We start from the raw sequence: 26,535 nt of genomic DNA on the forward strand, positions 1-26,535 counted from the left end.
TACAAGTTAAACAATCAATTATCATTTTTGTCAAAGGTCACATTTTTGAAAGTTGTGGATAAATGATCATTATTGGTCATAAAAGTCTATGAATTGGTGCAAAAAAAATTGTGCGTATAACTTTTGACTTCCACCATAGGTAAGAGTGCATATTTTTCTTTGTTTCCGGTGGTAGTAAGTTAAGTTCAACACATTTCTTTTATGCATTGGCTCAGAGATCTTAAATATTTCGTATTTCTAAGAGGGACTCCTCTTTAGGTAATTAAGAGCGCCTCTTTATTTAACTGTCTTTCGGTAATCTTGTGAATGTGATGTGATCAGTTCTGTCTCGTGCAATTTGTGTTTAATTATCCTGCGTTGCAAAAATCCATTGTCAGGTCTATGTTGCATGAATCGTGACAAAATGGTTGCATGCGAATATTTTCGCGTAGGCTCTCAACCTACTCGTGACAACCTTGAAGCCAAACATTCCCATTCTTAAATTTCGCAGCTATTTTACAACTCTTCCATCACAGAATCATCGAGCACTCATGTCCGCTTGCATAGAATCGTCAAATTTGTCCAAAAATCAATAATGCTAGAAATATTTCGGAATCCAACAATTGAATTCTGGAGGCCTTGTCCTACCTCAGCCTTCCCTGTTTAAGGCCTCACGCTTGTGCAGCTTGCCCTGAAAATGAACTCAAATTTAGCGTCCCTTCGCTGACGATGGAAACCTGAAACTATTTTCTCTATTCCTAGAGGTTTTGATGAATATTTTCACCCTTATCATCTTATTCGAGTTGTTTTCAGTACTGTCCAAGTTTGATTATTGTTAGTATTGATTATTACCATGATGAGGCCAATAATTGCTCCAGTAACATGGCATTGCTTCTTCAGCTTATTCTCTGGTATAGATACCGTTTCAATTGCTGTAGGTCCTCTTGATCTTTGAGTTATCTTTTGTTTTCCTTTTTTTTTTATTATTCATCAATTCAGGGCAGATTTTATACTGCTTGTATTGTTTACATGGAAGGGTATCAACTTCTCTTGGTGGCTCAAGTCAATTGAATTGTGGCCCCATCTCAGTTTCGGTAGAACCAAAGGCATCTGAATCTGGTTTAATTTCTTCTTACTGCATTTTTCATACTGCTGTACATGCATTTAGCCAAGACATGCAACTGTTGAATTTATCTATTCTTACTGTGTGTGAGAGTTGATGAATTGTAGGCTTTCATATTCTACTCACAGCTTCCTTTTGCCAAAGCGGATGTCAAGGTGAATTTTTAGCAGTTGTTCTGACTAAATCCACCACTTAGTACTGCTGAATTAAACTCCTTCAGATACCCACTCCACCGATCATTTCAAAATCATGACATATATTAGCAAATCAGAGCCTCACATTGTTAAAGCATATCCTTAATCTTCAGAATGCATGTACTCATGAAGGAGCTTCAGGAGCTGCATAGGCTATGAATTGATCAGAACCTAGGCTTATCAACAGAACACAGGACCATGAATGTGTTCAAGATAGCGGCATTGTTGAAAGAGGTGCACGTAGCTACTGAGAGCGACCTTCTGTAGCTGCGCTGTCGAAGTTAACTGTTTGCAAATGAAATTACCCCATTCCAAATGGTCAGCATTGTTGGAATTCATTAGAATTACCCAAGGACTTGTGAATTTACATGTGAAAGCCGAACGTTTCTACCAAATGCTCTACGGCCTCCATAGGTGGATGGGACTATTGAGTTGCGTTTGCAAACAGAAGAACCAAATGGAATCGGACAAGTTTACTTCGACAACGTACCTCTTATGGACCGCGTTAAACAGAAAGGAACCAAGCCACATCAGCTAATGCCAAATTTATCAGGGGACTTTTAATTTTTTAAGAGAGAATGTTTCGGCGGATTCCTTTGAAAATTTTAAGGAATTTGCTTTTTAGTATGGAGAAAATTCATAGAAATTTGCACCAATATCCGCACAACTGTTTTTATGTAAAAAATTAAATTGCCCGATTAAATTTGGCAATAGCTGATGTGGCTTGGTTCCTTTCTGTTTCACGCGGTCCATATTTCTGGAGGTTTCTCCACTTACTTATTCCTACTTTTTTTGTAATCAAATTGTTGTGCTTGTTGAATATCGATGGTGAATGTCCTCAATCTTACATCTCTTTTGCGGTGTTTGAAAATCTCCACTCCTGTTATATTTTTTTACAGCATAACATATCAACATACTTTTGCAAAGCTTTTGTGTAATGTTATTGCATAGAGAAGTAAAATTACAGTACATTAAGAAATACTTAAAACTCAGTTGCACCTAAAATTTTTACTAGCGTACGCGTATAGCTGGATCTCTCCAGCATCCTCAGCACGACTGATTCTCTGGCCCCCAGTGGTCGCTGTACCTCTCCTTCTCACCTCGCTCACTAAGAGTCCTGAACAGAGGGTTGTTGATATCGCTCAAATCCTGGTTGAAGTTGTTGGGGTGTTTGAAGATGAAGATATTTTCCCATGATGCTAGATCTTGTTTTTTTTTATTAATTTCTTTAAGGTGCGAAGGATTTGTGTTCATTTCATGGCTTTAATGACCAAAATGACAGCAGTTTTGAAGAATTGCTGATGAGTAGTTTTTAATTTCAAAAATTGAGTATGATAGGAAATGTGCATCATACGAGATACAAGGTTGGCTTTCACCGCTGATATATCATTAATCCATTATTTTTGGTAAAAGCAAGAGAAGAAAAGTTTGATCTACAACCCATGACTCGAGGTATACAGGAAGGTTCAAAGCCTTTCCCCAAATTCATTTGGTTTCACTTAGAGCCAGATTTAGGTTTTTGCCGCCTCCTACCCCTCTTAGGTATACGGTGCAATATCATTTAGAAACACGTAATACACAAAGTGTAAGTTTCGGAAACGCGACAAAAGTGTAATCTGATCCTGCCACAGTTTGAAGGATGCACATTTGTGCAGTGAAGTGTTGTAAAAAAATATCTTAGGAGGGGGAAACGATTCTTCAAGGTTAGAGGGTTCGTGACGCGAAAAAAGCAGAAATGAAACGTGAAAAGAGAAACTCTAACTGAAAATGGTCAAAAATCAAATGATGTGTCGATGTTGAAATAAGAAACGACGTTTCTACGTTGCGGTGCCTCAGAATTGCCGCGTCTATTTTATTTTTCAAGGAGAAACAAGCCAACTTTACAGGGCGATTTCACGATAACAGGAATAGCTAAAATGTGCAGCACCCTAAAAATAAAAGTGCACCAATCTTAACCATTCTTCTTCATTTGAAAGGCATTAAACGTCCTTTTTTCAGCTTTGGCACGATCAATTTTGATTCTGTACTAAGTTATTGTGATTGACGAACAAGCCATTGAATCAGGTAAGTATCAGAAGCTCCTCCTGTAGGAATACTGGAGGTCCTTGCAAAAAAGCAGCACTGCCAAATCGCGTCGGTTACATAACGGATACAGTGTAACCAACATTTAAAAATGTGAAATAAAAGACGATTAAAAGGATGACACTTGGCAATTCTTGAGATATGAGGTGGAATTAATGCTACCTCATAAGTTTTCTAAACATTGGGGACTTACTTTTTGTCTAATGATGTTAAATTGAGGATTTTATGTAGTGAGAAATTAGTGCTACACACCTAAAAATCACTGGTTTTCATCAAAATTATAGTTTATATAGTGGCCCAAGCCGACTTATCAGTATTGGTCTGGTCGAGAAAACTTCAGCAAACAATTTGATGACAGTTTTGAAACTCCTGGCTCCATCTGGCGAAGTAAACACTGCATTTACTACTACTGCTAAAATATGTTGCCAAGTGTGGCAGCACTTCTTTCTAATGACTTTTCTCCCTTATAAATAAACATTTCAGTTCAAAATGGCAATTTTCTTTAACATCAGGGTTTCCTTTCGACAAATATTGCCAATGAATCCATGATCAGCACTGATTTATCGCTGCAAATTGCTCTTTTGCTTCTAAATCGGAGTGGGCGACTCGTTACCTACCGGACTTCTGCGACCTTTAAAGTTTCATATCATCAAATGTAATCATAATCTATCAAATTTATTAGCATGGATAAGTTCAGGGACATCATTTCTTTTGTTTTATCACCTTGGTTTTCAATCGTTTTGCCCTAAGTTGTTTATATTCATGGTGACATGACTATTCCTATTATCGTGAAATTACCCTTTCGCTTGAGGTTAGCTGGGATTAAGTAAGCTGTCTGCCCAGGGACCACTGACGCTGTCTGGCAGCGATCGCGATCTCTGAAAAGTCATGGAGACTCCAGGATCTACTGCGCGAGCGTTGTAACACAGAGTCTAGCATGAGCAAGCATGAGCAAATGCTGTTAAATTTTGCGTAAAAATTTAAAAAGTAATTTCTCATGTAGAGGGCAAATTTGCCGCCTTGAAGTTGCCCATGATTTTCAGAGAGAATTGAGATGACTCACCCGGATGTAAAATAAATTCGAAGTAGAAGCCAGTGCCGCACTGCTGCATAACGCGCAGGTTGATCTAACTTTGATCTTCTTCATTCAACCAGTCATACGTAGAGTCATACGTACAGTCATATTTTGAAAGAGGCTTTTGTATCATTTTCACGGAGGTCTCCTTGTATTTTCTGTTTTCTCATGAGTTCCCTCATACCCGGGCCAGAACCAGAACAAAAATACAGGGTTCACGCTTCTTGCACTAAGAAATGTTTTCCTAGTAATTGCTGAGATGTATCACCTGTAACAATTGATCGGTGTTTAGTTGGAGAGAAATTTTTCTGCTCAGGGGCATCCCTACTGATTTTTGAGTTTTGTCACTTCCCTAAGTGAGGCTAAACAGTTCAACTTGAGTCCCTGAGTTGATTACCTAACGTCAAAACAAGAAGAACTGGTATTTCCTACAGTTTTTGAGTTGGAAAGTGTAGGTACTTAGGAAGAACTTTCTTCCCCAACTGAATAGAAGCTGAATACGGATTTTATTCTCTGGAGCCCCTAAGATCGCATTCAGAAGTAGGTTGAGACAAATCAAAACGACCAGTTGCCAACGATCACTCTAAAAACATCATATCCATTAGGCAGTATGTTTCGAGGGTTATTGGTGGTCTGGTAAAGCTGGAAAATCAGAATAAGAGAGAATTCATCCTAAAAGCCAGGGAAGTGAGCGAGCAGTTAAATGGCTCAGCAAATTTGGCTAGTGCTATTTGAGAGAGAGTGAACAACCTCCTTGAGTCTTTTTCATAATGAGGATTTATAAAAATGTGATAATCAGAAACGCATAAGTTAGCATTTTTCAAAGGAAATAATCTGAGAGGAAATTTTTGAAAGTCAGGGGATGCCAAGGAAAAGACAAAATAGTCAGCAAATTGGAAATGGAAGAAACTGTGGAAACCCTGGTCCTCCTACTTCTTGCTCGATTTTGCTTGCTCGAGGTCGCCTCTTGATTCCGCAGCGTGTCCTAAGGTGTGGAAAACAAGGAACTGCCAAGAAGTTTCATGAAAAAGAGTGGCAGCATTAAAAATCTTTAGAACTGAAAAAAACATCAGTGCTGCCTGCTCAGTCAAAGTGAGTCTCGAAGTGGTTGACAGTTGAATGCTTAGAGTTACAGTTTAAGCAAAGGAACGAATTTCAATGTAGATCATCGCTCTTTTGCACAGAGGACACGTATTCTTCCTAGATTTCTTCATGAAAACTAAATGCATAGCATTCTAGAACTTAGATAATACATGAGTTTCTGCAATACTTTATCTTGGTGAAAGATGAAAGTTTATGCATTACCTAGGATAGCTGTCAAAAAAATAACAAAGGAGTTTTAAGAAGATATACTGACAACAGAGATGGCCATTTGTTTCTTTAGCCGGATTTGGATGAATGTTTCTGCAAAAGCCCGGCTCCCATTTAAAAAACACTAAATGGCATGCTCCTTTCCGAGTCATCAATCCATTACTTCTCAACATGTTGATAATCCTATTTAGTAAATACACAAAAATTTTTCTATATTATATCGCTGTTCCTTGAGGATAAAACAGTAATTCGCCCAACCAAAAGAAACTTGCCAACTATCTAAGAGGCAAAAATCCCAACTGGCCGTTGTAAAATACTTAACCTTCACCAGTCCTTATAGGTAAAGTCAAGGAATTTGTCGACTGTTGCCCTGTTGAATACGCTAGATTATGTTTTCCTTCAACAGGATGTCAAGGAGTGCTCCGTCTCTACTTGTTCCTATTACCTTGTGTTAGGCTAGGTTCTTAACAAGATCTGGGGGGATGCAACGTCTATAGCAAAAGAGGAAAACGACTCAGTTCTCCTAATTACCATTAAATGTCCATGTTCTTTGGAGGAAGCTCCAAAAAAAATTATTTTTTCTCAGGTTTTCTTGTGTGTTAAGTATCCACTGTGGTTCATTAATATCATTTCCTTTTGATCATCCTACTTTTTAAGCACCTGGATTTGCCCCATCCTAATTGGTTCGAGTTGTTTGAAGTGCACCTATACACATATTGTTGATGAATCCTCCACCTGCCAACAACTTCATGCTTGTTTCATTCAGCAATATAGCTCAAGTTATGCAATTTATTGTTGTTATTTTAATAACTTTATTTTTATTTTTATGCAGGCTGAGATCATTCCTCATTAACTGGAATGGACCCACAGCAGCAGTTTTGTTTGAAATGGAATAGTTTTGGGAGTAATCTAGTAACAGCATTTGACAGCCTCTTCAAATCTGAAAGTCTCACAGATGTCACATTATTTTGTGAAGGTATTTTTTTTCATATTTTAATAATTTTAAAAATTGACCCAAGAACATAATTTATTAGCTGCACCCTCTGGTCATGCTCCTCAAAAATGATCGGAACTGGTAATATTATTTTAATTTGATTGTTCGGGTTCAAGGTAGCTCTTCAGCACTTAGAAGATCAATTTTATAGATAGCCGATTGCTCTATGTATCATATCTGGAGTGGGAGATTTCTTCAAAATTTCTAAGCATCACACTACGCTGTAGCACGTCAGGTATGTGCACACAGGATTTGTCGTAGAAAGACGTTGAAATAACTACAAAAGTATGGTCCCAGTGAATATCGTAAATCATTCAGCCTCTTGACTTGGGGTACTCTTTTGAACTGTGCTTTTGGAGTTATTTCGATGTGTTTCTCGGTCAAATTTTGTGTGCAAATAGCTAGCGCATTGTAACATGATATGATGCAAGAATTTTTTTTAGACATGTCATGAAAGTATGAAATTATCAATTGATCAATCAACTATCGAATTGTTCTCTGAAGTGCTGACGTGTCACCTCGATATTCTCTTAGTGAAGACACAGTGTATTCCTTCATCGGAAATATTGTGAGAATATTCTGAAAAGGTCTTGGCAAAACATCATTTTTTTTATCAACCAGCCGGCAAAGTGTCAAGACTAATCTAGAATTTTCCTTTCTTTTCAAGATTTGCCAGAACCTTAGAGGAAAAGAATGAGGTGGTGGCAGTTGCGTGTTTTTTATACTGTGTTATAAGTGGATAGAAAATAACTTCAGCATAATCCGAAGTTTACTTTAAGTGTGGGAAATGAACTTTCAACACCCATTGTTTTGGTGTAATTCAATACAGACTTTAATTCACAACACTTTTTAAAGTTTGCCTCATTGCCTCTCTTGTAATTCACAAGAATTTCAGAAAATGAATGAGGAAAATGTCTGCACTCATTGAAATCATTGACTTCTTTCCAAGATGTCTGGAATGCAATATCTTTTTTTCCCCTGTTCGTCAGAATTGGTTTGGGCAAATTGCAATTTGTAAAGACACATCACAATATGTTAAGACACTAATTGATTTTTAAGGGTTATAGGATTTGTGTACATTAGTGTTAAAATATGTAGGCCTGACATTGGGAGGAAATTTTGATAATACAGGGTGGCCCAGACCTACCGTACCAGGACCTTTTTTCGGTTAATTTGGGTCGCACGAAGTCCAGGATCGCGGGGATAAACAGGGAATCGACCCCAAGGAATCCGAATTTCATGGTCCCAGAGCCCCCCTGGCAGTCCTTGGGGGGTAAAAGGGGGGTCCGTACTTCAAAAGTCAGGGTAAATGTCAAAATTTTAAAATTATTTCATCGGAATCAGAACGTACGGAAATTTTTAACCTGAACCGACACCAAGAAATCCAAAATCGGACCATCCGGGTCCTAAATACCGACCCCTAAAGGTGGGGGATAGAGCCCCCTTTCCAAAAAAATCAAGTTCGTTAAATTGACGTGGAGAGTCGGAAAAAATGTGCATTCATAGGTAATCGACCCCAAGGAATCCAAATTTGAGGGTCCCATTGTCCTCTGACACTTTTCTGATGGGGCACAGGGGGTCTCTGAACTTTTTAATTTAACCGGTGTGGAGGTTACCCCTGTAAGGGGGCTCTGTCCCCCACCTTTAAGGGTCGGTATTTAGGACCCGGATGCTCCGATTTTGGATTTCTTGGTGTCGGTTTAGGTTAAAAATTTCCGTACGTTCTGATTCCGATGAAATAATTTCAAAATTTTGACATTTACCCTGACTTTTGAAGTACGGACCCCCTTTTTACCTCCCAAGGGACGCCAGGGGGGCTCTGGGACCATGAAATTCGGATTCCTTGGGGTCGATTCCCTATTTATCCCTGCGATCCTGGACTTCGTGCGACCCAAATTAACCGAAAAAAGGCCTGGTACGGTAGGTCTGGGCCACCCTGTATATATCTAAGGTTCGGATACATTTTGACCAGTATTTTTTTACTGCTGCATCACTGGTAACAGATGTGTTTGAAAAAAATTGAAAGTATGAGGATACTGTAGGGTGGTGATTAAGTATACATATAGTAGTACTAGCTGCTCCGGGCGCCCTACGGGCGCCCTCCACAGCTAGCAATGGTGGTGCAGTAGCTTAATTGGAATCGGAGCAATTAGTTGAATCTATTTAATTGTGATGAATAAAATGTCTGTAACAATACGTGTTGATAGCAATACGCAATACGGCAGTTAATAAGTCAGGGTCAGTCAAGCCAGAGAGAATAAGATGCCAGGATATCAAGAAGCTGTGAAGCGGAGCAGCCGAGGGATGCGAGGGAATGTGGGTGGCGAGTGACAAACGACGATGCGACCCAAACCTCCTTCTTTGAGGTTGGTGGGAAGAGAGCGAAATACGAAAGAAAACGGAGATAGCCGAAAGAACGTGGCGGAAGGGGTGGCTGAGACCGTAGAGGGGGGGGGGGGGTAGCTAGGGACGGGCAAGGAGGTAGCGGCCGGACGACCGCTCGAAACAGCTGAACTTTACTCGTCGATAAAAGTAAGAAAATTTGAGAAAATCGAAAAAACAATTACAGCCTGCAAATCTACAGATCAGAAGCTTTCATTTAAAAAAACCCCATGCAAATCGGCCCGGTGGTTCTCTCAAAGTTAATGTCCCAAAATGCGGTCTTTAGTCTGAATAAATGGAAGAAAATTTGAGCCCAGCTAAACTTCATTCGTCGATAGAAGTAAGAAAATTTGAGAAAATCGAAAAAACGATCACAACCTGCAAATCTACAGATCAGAGGCTTTCATTTAAAACAAAAATCATGCAAATCGGTCCAGTGGTTCTCTCAAAGTTAACGTCCAAAGATTCGGACCTCCGTTTTAATACATTGGAGAAAATTTGAGAAAATTATAGGAGAAAATTTGAAAAAATCGGAAAACAAATTACAGCCTGCAAATCTACAGCTCAGGGGCTTTCATTTAAATAAAAGATCAGGAAAATCGGTCCGGTGGTTCTCTCAAAGTTAATGCCTTAAGATTCGGAACTTTGCATTTTAATATATAGGATTGTGCATGATGCACCATGCCATCCCAGGGGTGTAGAAAGTTTTTCGCCTTCACATTTTTTGAGGCTACCTTCATATTGCTGTCCCCATAAGATTTGTGTGTGCCACCCTTTCTGTGCATTAAAGCGGACATTCAACTATTTTCTTTGCTTAAAAGAGCGCGCTCAACTATTTTGTTCGCATAAGAGTGAGTTACAGTTTCCATTGCCTAAAAATATGCACTTAGCTAGTTTATGCCCTCTGCCTTCCCATTTTTTCCCCTTTCCAGATGCCTTTACACATTTTAACCCCTTTTTAGGTATCATCACTTTTGCTCCACCATCGGTCTACGATTGGCCGATCCAGCACTTTCTGCACCCCTGTATTCTTTTCGACTGATATTGAGACGTAGGAAAATTCAGATTTTGCTCATTAAGTGCAACTGCAAACCTTTACTTTGGTTACGTATGTGGAAAACTTTCTGATAAAAATGGAACCTTCACTTAAGAAGTAAAGGCATCAAATCTGAGCTGACCACTCTTCGGTGTGATGCTTTCATTTGTACCTTTCTCTCATCACTGAAATTAAGTTACAATCAATGAGATCGCAAGAGTAGCAGTTCTCCATTTGTTACTTTTTCCCCATCTCAATCTGTCTGTCAAGAGCTACTTGTTGATGAGACAAACAACATGCCTTTTAGGTTGTTCGCTTAATAATTAGTTTAGATTTTGCAATTATTTCAGCAACTCCTACTTTTTAGATTGTTTTCCGTAGGGAAATATATCATTGCGTCATTTCTTCTTGCTTTTAGCTCGGCAGTTGATAATGAAATTCAATTTTTATTTTTGTAATTAACTAGTTGCATTTTAAGGGAATGAAATTGTATCATACTTTAATAATGATTACATTCGTATTAAAGAAACAGGAGGGTATGGATTTGATGGTCATGAGTGGATCGAAAAACATAAACGTGAATCGATCGTCAAATGTAAATGTGAACGAATTGACACAATTTGATCGATAAAATTCAAATGATTCAAAGGGCCTATCCATCGATTCATGGGTTTGTCGATCAGCTCATGGGTTTGTCAATCAATTCACGGTTTTGTTGATCAATTCACAGTTGTCGATTGAATTGTGTCAATGGGACAAAACATCATCGGGTTTTTTCAATCAAGTGTCCATTGAATCACGTCCATCAGTCTATCACGTCATCCTACAAAAGTCAGTACGTTTTTGTTTCTTGATCAATTCATGTTGATCGAGTAGACACTGGTTCTTCAATTGTCCATTGGTTCATGTCAATCAATTCATGATTTATTTTTCGATTGATTCATGTCCATTATATCCGTATCCTACGAAGTAACATGGTAGGTTGTATCTAAACATCTCCAGTTCAAATTTTTGTTCGAAATTACAGTCGTAGTTGGCCCCTTTTCTTGTTTTTAACACCTTTTAACAATTTGTGTGCAACTTAACACCAACATGATCTATTTCTGTCTCTTGTCATCAGGTGTCACGTTCAAAGCTCACCGGCTAATTTTAGCAGCATGTAGCAAGCACTTTCAAGATATATTTGAATCAGCAACACTAACACAGGGAGTCAATGTTGTTGTCATCCTAGATGGGACGTCTTCAAGTAACATGTCTGCTCTGTTGGAGTTCATGTACAAAGGAGAAGTACATGTCTCCCAAGAAAAGTTGTCAAGTTTTTTGAAGGCAGCAGAGGCTTTACAGGTATTAAGAATTCTTTATTCCTTTTTCCCTTACTTCCTTATTCTAGAATGTATCCTAAGGTTGAGTTCAAAGATTTTTCGGAAAGGAAATAATAAATATTTTTAATAGTAAAATTACAAATATGGGTTCTGTCCTTCGATTCGAACCAATTTCTTTCGATTCCTAGGTGCTAAAGAAGTCCGAAAATGCTCATGTTAACTTCAGGATAATTGTCTGGTACTCAGAGCGCCGCCATTTTGAATTTTTCAGAATTGAGTAAACTCACAGTCAGATTTTCGCAAATATCCCCTCAACGATTAATTAGACAAAAAAAAAAAAAAAAAAAAAAAAAACAAACCAGCAGAAAGAGCATAAAATTTCCTACCAAAATCACCCTCCTTTGTTTTTACTAGCTTCATTTTTTTGTTGTTAAATTAAAGTTGTTTTTAAAAAATTAGCTTAAAAAGACGCATTTTTGTTGATTTAGAGAGAAACTGGTTTATATCTCCAACCACGATTATCTGAAAAAAAAAATTGTTAAATTCGTTGAAACGAGCGTAAAATTTACTTTCAGAGATCGCATGTCAAAAGTTCCAAAGCTTGATTAAGTCTTATGAACCAGCAGGTTATTAGCTCCGCCCTCAAAATGTGATTTTGTCGACAATTTTCCTTACAATCATGGAAAAAACCCGGGAAACATGGCCCGAACTGTTTAACGAGGTGGTAAAATAGTGCTGGGTCCACCTTATTTTGGGGGAAAATGAGGCCAAAAAGTTCCAAAATGTTCAATTAGAGTCAAACCTTTTAAGCTCTAATGAGTACCAGTACAAAACTGAGGGAGTAAGTGTTCAGCTGAGGCAGTTTGCATTGGAATATTATGTTGAGGTCATATCGAGAAATCCATAATTTTGGGTCTTTTTGTACCTCACCAGTAGATCACTCTTGTCAAAGAGCTGAAAAGCCAAAAAGTTCAAAAATGTTCAATTAGAGTAACTTTGAGCTCTAATGAGTACCAGTAGAAAACTTGCCGTCTTCCAGTACAAAACTAACAGTTCGATGCAGTCTTAGATTTTGCGAGATGTCCAGTCAGTAGTGCTCCCTGACAAGTGTGATCTACTAGTGAGGTACAAAAAGACCCAAAATTATGGATTTCTTGATGTGACCTCAACACAATATTCTAATGCAAACTGCCTGAGCTGAACACTCTCCCCCCTCAGTTTTGTACTGATACACATTAAAGCTTAAAAGGTTTGACTCAAATTGAACAATTTTGAACTTTTTGACTTTATTTTCCCCCTAAACAGTGTGGACCCTGCACCATTTTACCACCTTGTTACACAGTTCGGGCCATGTTTCCAGGGTTTTTTTCCTTGATTGTAAGGAAAATTACCGACAAAATCACATTTTAAGGGCGGAGCTAATAAACTGCTATTTCCTAGGACTCAATCAAGCTTTGGAACTTTTGACATATGGTCTCTGAAAGTAAATTTTACGCTCGTTTCAATGAGTGTAACAGTTTTTTTTCTCAGATAATCTAGGTCAGAGTTTTAAACCAGTTTCTCTCTAAATCAGCAAAAATGCGCTTTTTCAAGTCAACTAGGGGGCGACCGCTCCAAGGCCCAACCCCCCAGAGGCGCTTCGCGCATCTAATGTGCAGATATAAATAGCATTAAGATCATTAAGAGTTAGGGAAAACCCTGTATGGAGTATGTATGCATGCACGGCAGGAGGGGAGCGGTGCTCCTTCAATCCTTCAATCCGTTGCTCATTCATCATCGTATCAGTAGTATCAGAAGGTGTAAGCCGCAATGTGGATGGATTATGAATGAGAGATGAGTCGATCATAAATGAAGGAGGGTCTTTGAATGAATAGACTTCGTTTTTGCACATTTTTTTTCCTTTTCAACATAAACCAACAGACTAGGCCGTATTCGTCTGATTTCGTCAAGGTAGAAGAAAGGAGGGTTTGTATCACAGGCATAAGCGTAGTAGCATTTTTAGGGGGGCTTGACCCAGGCCCCTCTCTCAGCTTCACCTCGGCCAAGGGCTTCTCTTTTAAGATTTGGTAGCATTTACCCTACTTAGGTATTTTCATGCTACTCTAATACCAAATTGTCACTAAAAATTTGGAAGATTTTCTCCGTTGGTCACTTAAAATTGGCGGATTGTTCCAAGAGAAAATAGAGCTGGAGCAATTTGATTGCATTGCAATGTTGCAAAGAAGGAGTTGCGATTTGGGCTAAAGTCGCCCTGCCACGGAATTGGGGCATTTTTTTTATACTTCGCAGTTAACGATGCATATTTTACAGAAATAGTCTGGTCTTGCCGATACTCACATTTTTTAGCTCCGAAATAGGGACCTAAACATGGCCCTTGAGCCCAAAATGGCTAAAGATTCGCATTTTCTGCGGTTTTACCTCAGATTTGGACCTGAGCCCAAAGACGATGGTTGAACATATTCTCGCATGCTACTTCTCTAAGTTTTCCTCACAACATATTCAGAGCTTATGACCCGTCATCCATGGGCCCAGGCCAAAATCTGAGGTAGAACCGCAGAAAAAAAGGATTTTCCGCTATTTTGAGTTAACATGTTAGAAAAATTTGATTTTGAACTTGGGTCCAAAGGTGACGGTTGACTGTATTGTCGTACCTATGTTACTTTTCTTGGTGTCCCTCACAACATATTAGAAATGCAGGACCTGTCATATTTGGGCCCAAGTTGGAATCTGAGGTAGAACCGCGAAAAACGCGAATATTCAGCTATTCAACATGGAAGGAAAGTTCAACATTGAACTTGGGCCGAAAGATGACGGTTGACCATATTGTCCTATGTTACTGCTCTAGGTGTCCCTCACAACATATTCGAAGCTCATGACCCGTTACATTTGGGCTGAGGTCGAAATCTGAGGTACAACCTCGATAAACGCGAATTTTCAACTATTTTGGGATCCAGGGCCATGTTTAAGCCCTTGTTTTGAAGCCCAAAAATGTGAGTATCGGCAATACCCGACTATTTCTGTAAAGTATGCATCGTCAACTGCCAAATATGAAAAAACTTCCGATTCGGGCCCAAACAGTAACCCCTCCTTTTTAATGGACAATTTAGTCACCTATTTACCCCTGAATGGGTACAAATTAATCTTGATATTTTTTAAATTTTTCTCGTGATTTAATTGAAATTCCCAGTAACTTTCGAAGTGAAACATTCGCGAACATTATTCAATGAAGAAATAAGTTTTCAGTTAAAACTATGAATCGTTGCAATGCAAGTAAGTTCCTTTCACTCTCATCTTCTTAGTATTTCTATATTATGAAGAAAGCTATCAAATTGGAGAGATTTACGGTGATGCAAAATAACTGATTCGAAGAATTGCAAGGCCTTGGACACTCAACCAACAATGCTGAGGAGAGTCAAAGTTCTGGAAGGCAAGAAAGGCTGACTTTTGCCTTTGGCTAAAAAATTTTTGAAGTGTAGATAATTAAAAGGAACTCAAAATCCTCACATTCATTTAAATCGGACGATAAGTGCCGTCTGATGAAATGTATCTGATCGTTGTGTTTTCTCAGCAATTAGACATCCACAAAGGATTATTATTATTATTATCATCATTTGTTTTTAATTATTTATTTTTTTTTTAAAGTTAATTTAAGCAAGCGTCTTTTTTTGCCAACTAGACCCAACAGACAGGAATTGAAGAAAGATTGTAAGGATAGGTGAATTAGGGGAAATGAAAATCCATTTTCCTCCAAAATGATAAGATCTGAGCCCGGCAAATCTGCACCCCCTGGTCAGGATTTGAACTCGAAACCTCTGGTATAGGAGTCATTTGCGCTAACTATTAGATCAACTGAGTTTGATTTCAAAGAATTTTACTGCTACAAAGGAGCAGCAGATCCCATTAGCAGGGCAAGGAGCGGTATCATCCTCTCTTCTGGCCCTGCGCGATGAAATTAGACCCAACGTAACGACGACAGTTAACTCACCCAAACAAATCTAACTCACGTTCCCATAATCGGTAATGAGACCGACTAATTTTATCAGACAAGATGTGCGGTCCTGGTCTCTTGGTAATCGCAAGTTGACCCATCCTGAATTAAGGAGAGGATAAGGACAACACGAGCGCCGAAGATAGGTGCGATACCATTGAGGGGAAAGGCTTTCTTTCCGAAGAGTTCATGCTTGAACTATCTACTGTGGTCGTTCCAGTGATGTATGGCGGGTTACGGGAAACTATTTTTTGCAGGAACAACGATCCCGCTTTTACATTGAGATTATTTGCCTACAGCTGGGTAAACGTAGATTAGGGCAGCGCCCAGGCTCACCATGATTTTCAGTGGCCTAAAAAGCTAAAAATAAGCTACAAAAAATTTGGGATCCTTAAACCACCCCTAGACCCTTGTGCCGTGGCCTAAAGGGTTTAAATTTGAAAAATTGAATTTGGAAGATTAGTAAGTGTCAATTCCTATTGAAATGAAAAAGTTAGTGCGCAAGAAAAGAGCTTAATGCGAAAACGGCTTTTTTCGCCCCCCCCCCCCCCCCCCGCCCCTGGAATTTCTTCAAACTTTGTTAAAACCTGTGAACTTCGATATCTCTCAAATGAAGGAAGATATCAAGGTCCAGTTTGGACGAAAAATCGTCTAAAATTGCATAATTTAAGATTCTTAAGCGCAAAATACTGATATCACATTTTCAAGTTAACTTATGTGCTTTTTTTCAGTTTTTGAGTCAAAAAATTTTCTTCTAAATATGGATTACACAAAGATCTCAAGCTTTTATTTTAACCAAATTTAAATGGTTCGTCTTTTTCCGCATCCAACCAGTGGTTCATTAGACCGGGGAAATAAACGGTTCCGGATTTATGAGCGATTGAAGTTTCCCGGGAGAAAGGGGCTAAGAAATTAAGCGAAATAGGCCATTCTTCATAACTTTTCGTGTAGAATCATAGTCTTTAGTCAAAACTAGGGGGCTACGCCCCCTGGCCGCTACGCGGCCCAACCCCCTAAAGGCGCTCCGCGCCATCAATGGGCCGCTTCGCGGCCCTATTTTTACCCTCCTAGCAGTGTTAGTTTTATTTTTCCCCTAAAAAATTACGATATGAGGTATACTTTAATTTTAAACTTTACTTAAAATTACTTTAAAATTAAAAGGACGCGTTTTGGAATAACTGCTTGATGAAATGTTGCAGTAAAACAATGAATAATGATAGTGAGGTAATAATTAGGACATCATGAGTCGGGGATCGAACCTACACCTACTTCATAGTGGACGCATACGACGTCTTGGACGACCCGGCCACCGCTCGACATGTAATCGTCGGCGCAAATCTTGTGTAAATAAGTGTAGAGCTGATGCGCAAGCTACACAGCTACTGCGCAACCTCCTCAACCACTGCGCATCCTCCCGCGCATAGCGGTAGCAGTATCGGAGCATTCTGTAAACTCACTCACTTTTATAACGTGATTTTAAAGAAACCTGGGTCCTTTTTCCAAAATCTGATTACAGCGGGCTCATCTAGGGCCTATTACCTGTCGATTTACGCAAAAATCATGGAAATCGGCCCGGTAGAACGCTCAAACGAACTATGACAAGAAGTATAAATTTACATTGTTTTAATGGGAGAATTCGCAACTTTACCACGTAATATAAAAAAACCTGGGCCATATTTTGAAAATCTGAAAGGAGTTGGCTTATCTAGAGACAATTGCCCGTCGATAGCCGCAAAAATCATGAAAATCGGCCCGGTAGAACGCTGGAACTAAGCGTCACCAGTTTCGCAAAATTAGGAGGTCTTGGAGCTTATAGTATAGATATACACTTGCCATTTGAAATTTTCGACTTGCGGGCCTCTCAAGCCCTAAAAGAGGTTGGTCCAAAAACGCCGATATTGCCCCCCCCCCCCCCCGGGTTTGGCTAAAACTTTCCTCAGATGTTGTACTAGGTGTCCCCAATGCTTGGGTAAAATTTCAGCCCCCTCGGATAATTGGGGGGTGGAGGGGGCAGGGGGGCAAAGTTGCAAGTTTTTCAAAACTTTAAAAATCGATATCTCGCGAACGGATTGAGTGTTAGTGTTGCGGTTGGTGCTAAAAAACGTAAAAAAATATTCTCTACAAGAATACTCCGCTGTTAGCTCGGTTGCGCAATTTATCGTAGTCATAAATCGATTTTTTCGATTTTGATGGTTCGACTTTTTTTCGTTTTTCGTCTCTCCTCTTCAGGCGATCGTTGCTAGGCGAAACAAACCTGTTGAGGTGATTTTTCATGAAATTCTGCATCGACCACACTTTATTTGACCTTGGGGAAACGATTCGTTCTTGAGTTATAGCGGCTTTCTGCGCGTTCCCGGTTACGCGCGGGCGAGACAGAGGTTGTTTCACCGCTAGGGCCTTATATTCATGCTGTAGGCTGTAATTATCGATATTTTCTCTTCCCCCCACCCTTCCCCACCAATAAATATTTTTTTATACTTCGTTATACAGGGTGTCCCAGACCATCCGTACCAGGTCTTTTTCTCGGTTGGTAAAGGTAACGTACGAAGTGGGGAACTGCGGGGTTCAATAGGTAGTTGACCCCAAGGTATCCGAATGTCATGGTCCCGAAACCCCCCATGCTCCCCTTGGGGTAATCGACCCCAAGGAATCCGATTTTCATGGTCCTGAAGCCCCCCTAACCTCCCCTGGGGGTAAAAGGGGGAGGCACAATGTCTCCCAACTTTCCAGATCGTGACCCCCTCTTTGCCTCCCAAGGTGGGCATGGGGGGTTTCAGGACTGTGAAATTCGGATTCCTTGGGGTCAATTCCCTATTTAACCCCGCGGTCCCCCACTTCGTACCACCTAAACCAACTAAGAAAAAGACCTGTTACGGGTGGTCTGGGATACCCTGTATAACGAAGTAATAAAAAAATTTTATTGGTGGGGAAAGGTGGGGGGAGGAGAAAAATTCGATAATTACAGCCTACAGCATGAATATAAGGCCCTAGCGGTGAAACAACCTCTGCCGTGCCCGCGCGGGACGGAGCACCGCCGATATGCCGCCCGCACGTAACCGGTAACGCGCAGAAAGATCGCTTTAACTCACGAACGAATCGTTTCCCCAAGGTCAAACAAAATGTGGTAGATGCAGAATTTCATGGACAAACACCTCAACAGGTTTTTTTCGTCTACCTAACAACGATCGCCTGGAGAGGAGAGACGAAAAACGAAAAAAAGTCGAACCTTCAAAATCGAAAAAATCGATTTATGACTACGATAAATTACGCAACCGTGCAAACAGCAGTAATATTCTTGTAGAGAATATTTTTTAACGTTTTTTAGCGCAAACCGCAACACTAACACTCAATCCGTTCGCGAGATATCGATTTTTAAAGTTTTGAAAAAATTGTAACTTTGCCCCCCTGCCCCCTCCCCCCAATTATCCGAGGGGGCTAAAATTTTACCCAAGCATCAGGGACATCTAGAACAACATCTGAACAAAGTTTGGGCCAAATCCAAGGGGGGGGGGGCAAAATCGGCGTTTTTGGAACAACCTCTTCTCGGGGGGTCTTTGCCCCCATACTTCTGGATCAAGAGGCATCATGGGGCGGGCATAACTATATGTAGGTATTAATTTCTTCTCTCAGGAGACTCCCAGATTTTGAAAATCGAAAAGTTTTAACGCCTATAGTGTCTTATTGAAGTCTGCTCCAAAAATGCCCCGTAACTCAAAAGAAGCGGGTGTAGGGAAAAAAGCATAGAACAAAAAGCTCTTATATTTGGCAATAGAATTTAAACTGTAGTTAAAGCATACTCTTCCTATTTGAAATATGTGAGAAACGGGGAGCACCCCCCTTAACCCCCCTCCCCATGGTGTTTTGAGGGGCTGAAAATATTTTCATTGAATTCTTTGGGGTTGATTTCTTTTTCGTCCGGAAGCTCAATTTTCGGCCGTTTCCGAGGAATAGGTAGTGTGCGGATGCCTGGGAAACCTGGCATAGAGGAATTTCATTTCCTCGTGAAGCCTCTTCCACCTCTGTTATAATTTCTTAATTCATTGTGTTCATGTACCTAAAATAGTCCCACGAATAATTTCGCACCAGCCGATTGATCCACATCTAAATCAACACACTTTTGTTTTTATCATAATTATATTGATTCAATGCTTAAATTACACCTTTGCAATGTATTTTTTCAACGCGGTGATATAAAGAAATGGCTGCTCTGTTCCAGGTTAAGGGGCTGTCTATTGAGCATGAGAAACTTGCTGCTGCTCAACAAGAGCATCATGATAATGTTGTGGAAGAAACTCGCAGAGAAGAGCTGGAGTCTCCCAGCGGTCGATCAGGGAAATTGTCCGATCGGAAACAAAGTAATGTATCTACCTCAAAACCAGATGAATCTACCTCAAATGATTCAACGATGCAACCACCACCTACTTCGTCATATTCGCCTGTTTTTACACCTTACATTCATCACTACCGCACTCCCGCTTTCGAGCAGCGAGTTCCTCCATCTTCCCAACAAACCACACCAACCTCAATGGCAACTGGCTATGACAATTTACCAAGGAAACGCTACTATGGGCGAAGTCCCAGTGATCCAATGCGCGACTCCTCTATCAGACCGTCAGTGCTGCGAGATGCTACTAAACCGGAGAGAGAGTCACCAATATCGGTGTCGCAGTTCCCTGGCCAGCCAGGATCACCCCACTATTTTTATGAAGCCTCGGACTCGGTCGGGTCATTCGACAGGCCTGCTGCTGTGGATACTAACCGGCCTACTCCATCACCTGGAAATCCTCATTGGCCTCCTCCAATGAATCCAAATTGTGCTGAAGGTAATTAAACATATAAAGCTACCATACCAAGATTTCAACAACACTTTTACCATAAAACTGTCAAAGCGATTTCCTTCAAAGTTGACAAGAATGAAGGTAAGGACCACCGAAACATGTCTAAAAATAAACAAAAACTCAAATTTAGGAAAAAATGCTGCTGAAGTCCAAAAAAGAGAAAGGTTGTTTCTTCTCTTCCAATAGTACTGCATAGGGGATACGGGGTTGTTAACGCGCACCGCGCCGAACAGGTTCAATCGTGTCGCGCGTGACGTCACAGCAGTCGGCAGCGGCACCAAAATTATAGACGAAATTTCAGGTATTAGGAGGTATTTTTCGACAGATTTTTGCGAAAATCGTTTCTAGGGGGTATTGTTTGAAGGGAACCTCGAATTTTTGGTCAGATTTTGAGAACTCCAAAATCCAAGATAGCGGCCGTGGCCTAAAATGCTGTGTTGGCTCTTGTTCGATCGATTGTTGACAAACTCGATTTTGGAGGTTTTTTTCGACTGGAAACTCGAATTTTTTGTCGGATTTTCAAAATTCCAAAATCCAAGATGGCGGCCGTGGACAAAGTGGCGAAGCTGTTGTCTTCTCATTATTATTATTATTTTGAAAGTAAATAGCTATGAGGGACGGCTGGGAAGCTAGGAACCAGGGGTCCAGGGGCACTCCCCAATCACGGCTAGTATTATATGTTCTTACCTAATTTTTTAATGGACACCAGACAAGTAAGAATTCAAACATGTCCGAAGTGAATTTAGAAGTAAGTTTTCTAATGCTGTAATATCATTTGGTTCAACAAATTTTGATCTTTTTACAAGAAATTGAACACGAAATACTCTTAAGAAATTTTGACCACTATTTTCACCAGATTTAAATTTGCACAGCGAAATGAGATCACTCAGATCACCTAACTGCTGCACTAAAATGACTACAGAAATCCGCAGATGCAAAGAAATCAATTATATCCTTTTAGAGGAACACATGACCTACATTTTTGCACCAATAAGAATGAATCCGCAAGAAACGGTAATAATGCAAAGTTGAGGTCAAGGTCATTTTTTGCTCATTTTCAGGCAAAACTTTAAAGTCTCGTAATGGCCACAAAATTAATCGTAATACATATAATCCTAATGCAAGAAACAATTAAACTATCACAAAGTGCTTACTCTGAGCTTTTTGTTCCTTAATTGATTGGGATCCATGCCGACTTTCAACAATACAACGCAAGGTACTATGTAATAACGTGCACCTCGAATTCTCACATTTGTTTATTTACCTCGAATGAGTCAGTTAAGTTTGGGAGGGATTTGCCTGCAAATAGTTGAATCCTACAGTTTTTGGTACGAGGAGAACGATGCGCTCGTTAAAATTTCACGAAAAATTGTCTCCGCGGAGATATAACGCTTCCTTTTTAGGGGTCCTCGAAAACATGTTTGAACCGACCGCCGTGAATCGTCGAGTATACGCGTCAAAGAACGGGAAGATGGCAGCGCCGAAGCTGACCTGCTTAGTACCGCCACGCCGCCGTTGTTGACATCACGATTTCTCGTTTGAGGTTAAGAAAGTTCTGTGTGAAAGTTTCATATCCTACATTCATCTGTATCGCATTCTGATTGAAAAGCTTAGAGGATTGAGAACAATGGATATTAATCTCAAACAAAGTAACCTACATAACCTCCAATTGACCATTAAAATCACACCGCCAGCGCGACGCCGCCGTGTATAGACCGTATTCGATAGTGGTTCGATGTATCGTTTGGTTCAAAACAATAGAGCATAACCTCAAACCAATCTGTTAGGATTTAAGTTGGAAAATCTGAAAATGAGAAAATTCTTAACAATTTCTCTTTGCATTGGCATTTGGTACTCAAAAAAAAAAAAACATCTGTTACAAAAAAACCCGTTCCCTCCGATTTCTAGATTGACTTATGAGGCTAATTTTATGTTTTGAACCAATCAATATCGATACTATCTCACCTGTTTGATGTATCAAATACGATCTATTCTTTCACTACGCATTCCGCCGCCATATTGATCGTGATGTGTACATTCGAAACCTACGAGCGCTCGGTTCAAACGCCGTTTTAGGCCACCCTAATTTTTTGCACTTTCAAATAAACTTTTCTCCCGTTTGCAGTCATCAAAAAAAAAATAGGAAAAAAACTGTAAGCTTTGGTCACTTACTACTTTTGAATAACACAATAAAAAAAATGACTTAACTGACTCATTCTCACATTTGTTTATTTACCTCAGAGCCTGTGAAGTTTGTCACCACATATCTGACCTTGAAAATACTTACATAATATTTGATAGGTCATTTCACACCTGCTAAAGGATGTAAATCAAGGCTGCATGCTCGATGGCCAGATTTTCGCACTCTCCAGAATCGGATTTTTGGCCAAGATTTGGAGCTCCTGGACTATAGTACGCGGTTCAGACGAGTGTTTACAGTGTGACAAGAACCTTCAGAAAATGTAAAACATAGGGTTTTGTCAACTTATACTTGAGTTATGACCTCCGAAGAGGTGGAACGCCAAAAAAACCTCTTTTTTTCACGTCAGGGCTGATTCCCGTAAAAGCCATTTTCTAATTTTGACGAGAAACGATCAGATTTTCCTGACTCCCAGTAGCTCCTCTATGGCCTTACTGTATGCCTTGGAAATTTTTGGGTTGCGAGTTACAAGAGCGGAGAGGAGCGTGAGTCAGAAAAATCAGCCGTTTTAAATTGTGCCCGCGACTCCTCAAGAGGTCTCCTCTCCTACGCTAATCACAGTTAGCTACACAGGGTTGTCACATCTACCCCGGCTTATGCCAGAGCTCATGATTTCATCGCGAAAATGGATAAATTAAAACGATATAACTTAGTGTCAAAGAATGAAAATGCAGAGAAAATCTAGAAATTGTGCTGAAACATAACTGCATTGTGTGAGGTCCAGTTGTGGCCTATAGAGCACCTTCACACGTACTTTTATCAGAATGAAAGGACCCATGGCAACTGTGCCAATCCGGCGGAGCTAATCAATGCCATGCGCGCTGTTTAAAGTAGCCGATTTTCCCACCTTATGCTCTTCTCCGCTCTTTTAACTCACGACCAAAAAATTTCCCCAGCATATGGTGAAGACCAAGAAGGGCTACAGAGCGTCTGAAACAACATATTAGTCTTTGAAATGCGTTTTGAGTTGATGATGTTGCAGCTGAACTTGTTGTTAAATATTGACTTCATGCCTTTGAATGATTTGTCTCACAATGAGGCCATTAAAGATGAAAAGGCTAAATGGATGGGTATTCCTTCATTAAATTTAATGTCTTTATCAGTGGTGCCGTTGTTTTTAACCTTAAATTAATTATTTTGACCTTAAATTGGTCAAGAACGAAAAAAATCGTGAAGTTTTAGCAGATTTTGCCGGTCGGTGTTTTTAAAATAGCAAAATTCGTAGGGAAGAAAATAATTAAAGCCTAATTTTTGATTATGATTCTTCACCAAAATTTGATGATATTTCAAATTGATATGTAGTAATTTTTTTGTTGGACGCATGATTTTTGAGTTATAAAGGAAGATCCATATGTCCGTCCTCTTTGAAAAGCACTGTAAGCTGCCATTTCGAAAAACTGCAATTTGATCACTTTCCCGATGGAATTTTTTGGTAAACTTCTTTTTCTGTCTTATTGGATACCTGAAGACTATATACCAAAGGAAAAGTTTGTGCTAATTTTTCCGAGGTATGAAGCTAGATTGACTGGACTATACCGTAAAATCTTGCGGATTTAAAATAGGACAGTTGCACATTGCTACTACATCTGGTTCCATAAGAGAGGGCATTTTAGAATGTGACAATTTCATCATTCTCTTGAACTACTTTTAAAAGTTATGAAATGTAGATAGACCTTACTGTTCAAAATCGATGCTTCATGAAATATTCTCTGCAAGAGGCAGCTGTTTTCAAACCTAGCATCGATTGCTGGATATGCTTTTGTTTTTTCATTACATCTTGCATTGTTTTACCACCACCCTAATCAAATATACTATACTTCAAATTAAAGAAAGCATGCCCGTAATAGAATGATTCCATTCCTACCTCCGAAATCACCTGCTCAACTCATCTCGTAACTCATGGAGGCCAGTCTGTTAATCAATTTATAAATTTTAACATCCCATTTCAATTTCTTATCATTGTAAATTCCCAGGAACTTGACTAGTTTCACAGGTTTTATCCCTGCAATGCTCAGCAACCCTCTGCTAATATTTAAGTCCTTGGTGGAAAACATATATTCAGTTTCATTTCTGTTCAGGCACAAACCAAGTTATGTGAAATATGCTGTAACCCATTTCTTTACGTCTTGGGGTCCGATTTGCTCTTGAAATTACCATCACAAGGGCTTACAAGAAAAGGCTTTTTTATTTTGTTCTTGCTCAAAAATGAATATTTATATTACCCCAAATCTCTTCACAGAAAAAGTAAGTACACTACTTTTAAATCAGTGACATCATGTTTTGTAATTTATTTTTATGTGTGTTGCAGATTTACGGGTAAAAAGTGAGGTACCTAGTGGTGGAGAAAGTAGCGAGAATGGGAGTCGAGGAAGAGAGAAAGAAAAGGAAAGCTCTCCTGCCGCTGGATCACAAATGGTTCTATGGAATTCTGTGCAAACAACAAAAGAGTTGGTCCTCTATAAACAGCCTGTGTTACAAAAAAGTACAACATCCACGTCGACTCCGGACGGTAAGTTAGGTTAGCGCAATTTCATTTCTAAGCATGGCTCATGCCATGTGCGAGCATGGTGGCATACTTCTTTTCTACAAACTGTATTTTTACAGATGGCTATTTTCAAACCTGACTTTAGATCATGAAGTTATGGCGGACAGTCAGATGTGACCCCTAACATGCTTGGTCTGAGACAGGTTAGAACTATTCTGTGTTGTTATTTTGATGTCCCAAATCTCTGCCAGTGAAAGATAGGCATAGAATAAGTTTCTGAAACTAAGGGACTTTCGTAGTGAGCCAGTGTTCACCAAGGCCCCAATTATTCCATTCAATGTCTAGCCAGTGAGTCACTTGCCTTTACTTGCTTGCTGACTCGCAGAATTTGAAGTTGAGCATGTATCAATTTGCTTCCTGACTGTTAACGTTTATATTCTGGTAAATACTCTGTGGGGTTCGAACCATAAAGCAAAAATAAATATTTTCTCCTCAGATTTATTTTTTTTCTCTCTGGTGTATGATTTTTTCTCAGAGATATATTTTTTTCTTTGAGATAGAATTCTTTCCTTTTTTATGTAGATTTTTTCTCTGATTTATATTTTTTCTTGTATGAAACATATTGTTTTCAATAAGAAAATATATTTCTTACAGAGCTAAAATGATGTGGTACCATCGAGGACGATTGAGGTTAGAATCATCTTGAATATTTACATTTTTCTCGTTGAAACTCATGATGATGTATTAGGAAAAATTAATTTTCAGGATCACTTAACTATTTCTACGTGCTCATGGATCAGAAGAGTCATAATTAATGGTGTATGAAGCTTTGTGGTAAAGTGTCACCGTGTTACATACAGCATAATTTCAATCAGCAATTTGTCTACAGTTGGGTTAATAAGATAATTGTTGTCAATTTTTTCCCTCTTTTGCACGACCTTACCCTCATGAACGGAAACAGGAAAATATAAGTGATTACTTGAGTTTTTTGTTCCTTTAGAAAGAACTTAAGAAAATCATTGCTAGTGACTTCATACAGGGTTATCCAAAAGTCACCTACCACCCCTGTAACTTTTTTCCTAATTGAGATAGAAGTTTGAAACTTTGGGAATGTTCCTCGGTTGAAGGTAGTAACTTTTTGGTCCCCTCAAAATTTTGGGGGGCGGGGGCTAACTTTTTTTTTCAAATGGCAACCCCCCTTTTGTGATACCTCATTCGAAAGGTAATAAAAAAAGAACATTTTTGGCGCAAACCGCAGGTTAAAATGTTGATTTTTGACAAAATGGCGGCCGGTCAAAGATCAAAATGGCGGAAATTCGGCACCTCCGTTTTTTATCGGCGGATCGGTCTGAGACTCAGATTTCTTAGGGTTTTCAGGACGAGAAAAACGATTCTGGCATTAGTTTTTCAGAAATGTCAGTCCTTTTCAAAATGGCGGCGGTTAAAATGGTGGCTTAGAGCGGGAAAAGGACATTTAGGCTACTTATCGTCGGATTTGTATGAGACTTGGTATCCGAGGGTATTTT

The 26,535-nt window shown here is 39.5% G+C and overlaps 1 protein-coding gene across 9 annotated transcripts in view; it reads left to right on the forward strand.

Moving 5' to 3' along the window:
* The window catches only part of chinmo (Chronologically inappropriate morphogenesis), a 132,058-nt gene continuing 105,523 nt past the window's right edge, over positions 1-26,535 (forward strand). For 4 of the 9 annotated variants that reach the window (XR_011900853.1, XM_072306371.1, XM_072306373.1 and 1 more), the window contains exons 1-5: positions 139-258; positions 6,597-6,740; positions 11,297-11,520; positions 19,703-20,309; positions 24,833-25,042. Coding sequence is in view for 8 of the 9 variants with exons in the window: in XM_072306371.1 (XP_072162472.1) it covers positions 6,623-6,740; positions 11,297-11,520; positions 19,703-20,309; positions 24,833-25,042 (1,159 nt within the window). In the remaining variant the exon portion in view is untranslated. Of the gene's footprint in view, positions 259-6,596; positions 6,741-11,296; positions 11,521-19,702; positions 20,310-24,832; positions 25,043-26,535 lie in introns of all 9 variants that reach the window. The other 5 variants (XM_072306372.1, XM_072306374.1, XM_019045237.2 and 2 more) reach the window with 2 other exon arrangements.

Source organism: Bemisia tabaci, chromosome 1 (genome assembly GCF_918797505.1).
Source record: "Bemisia tabaci chromosome 1, PGI_BMITA_v3".
Taxonomy (NCBI): domain Eukaryota; kingdom Metazoa; phylum Arthropoda; class Insecta; order Hemiptera; family Aleyrodidae; genus Bemisia; species Bemisia tabaci.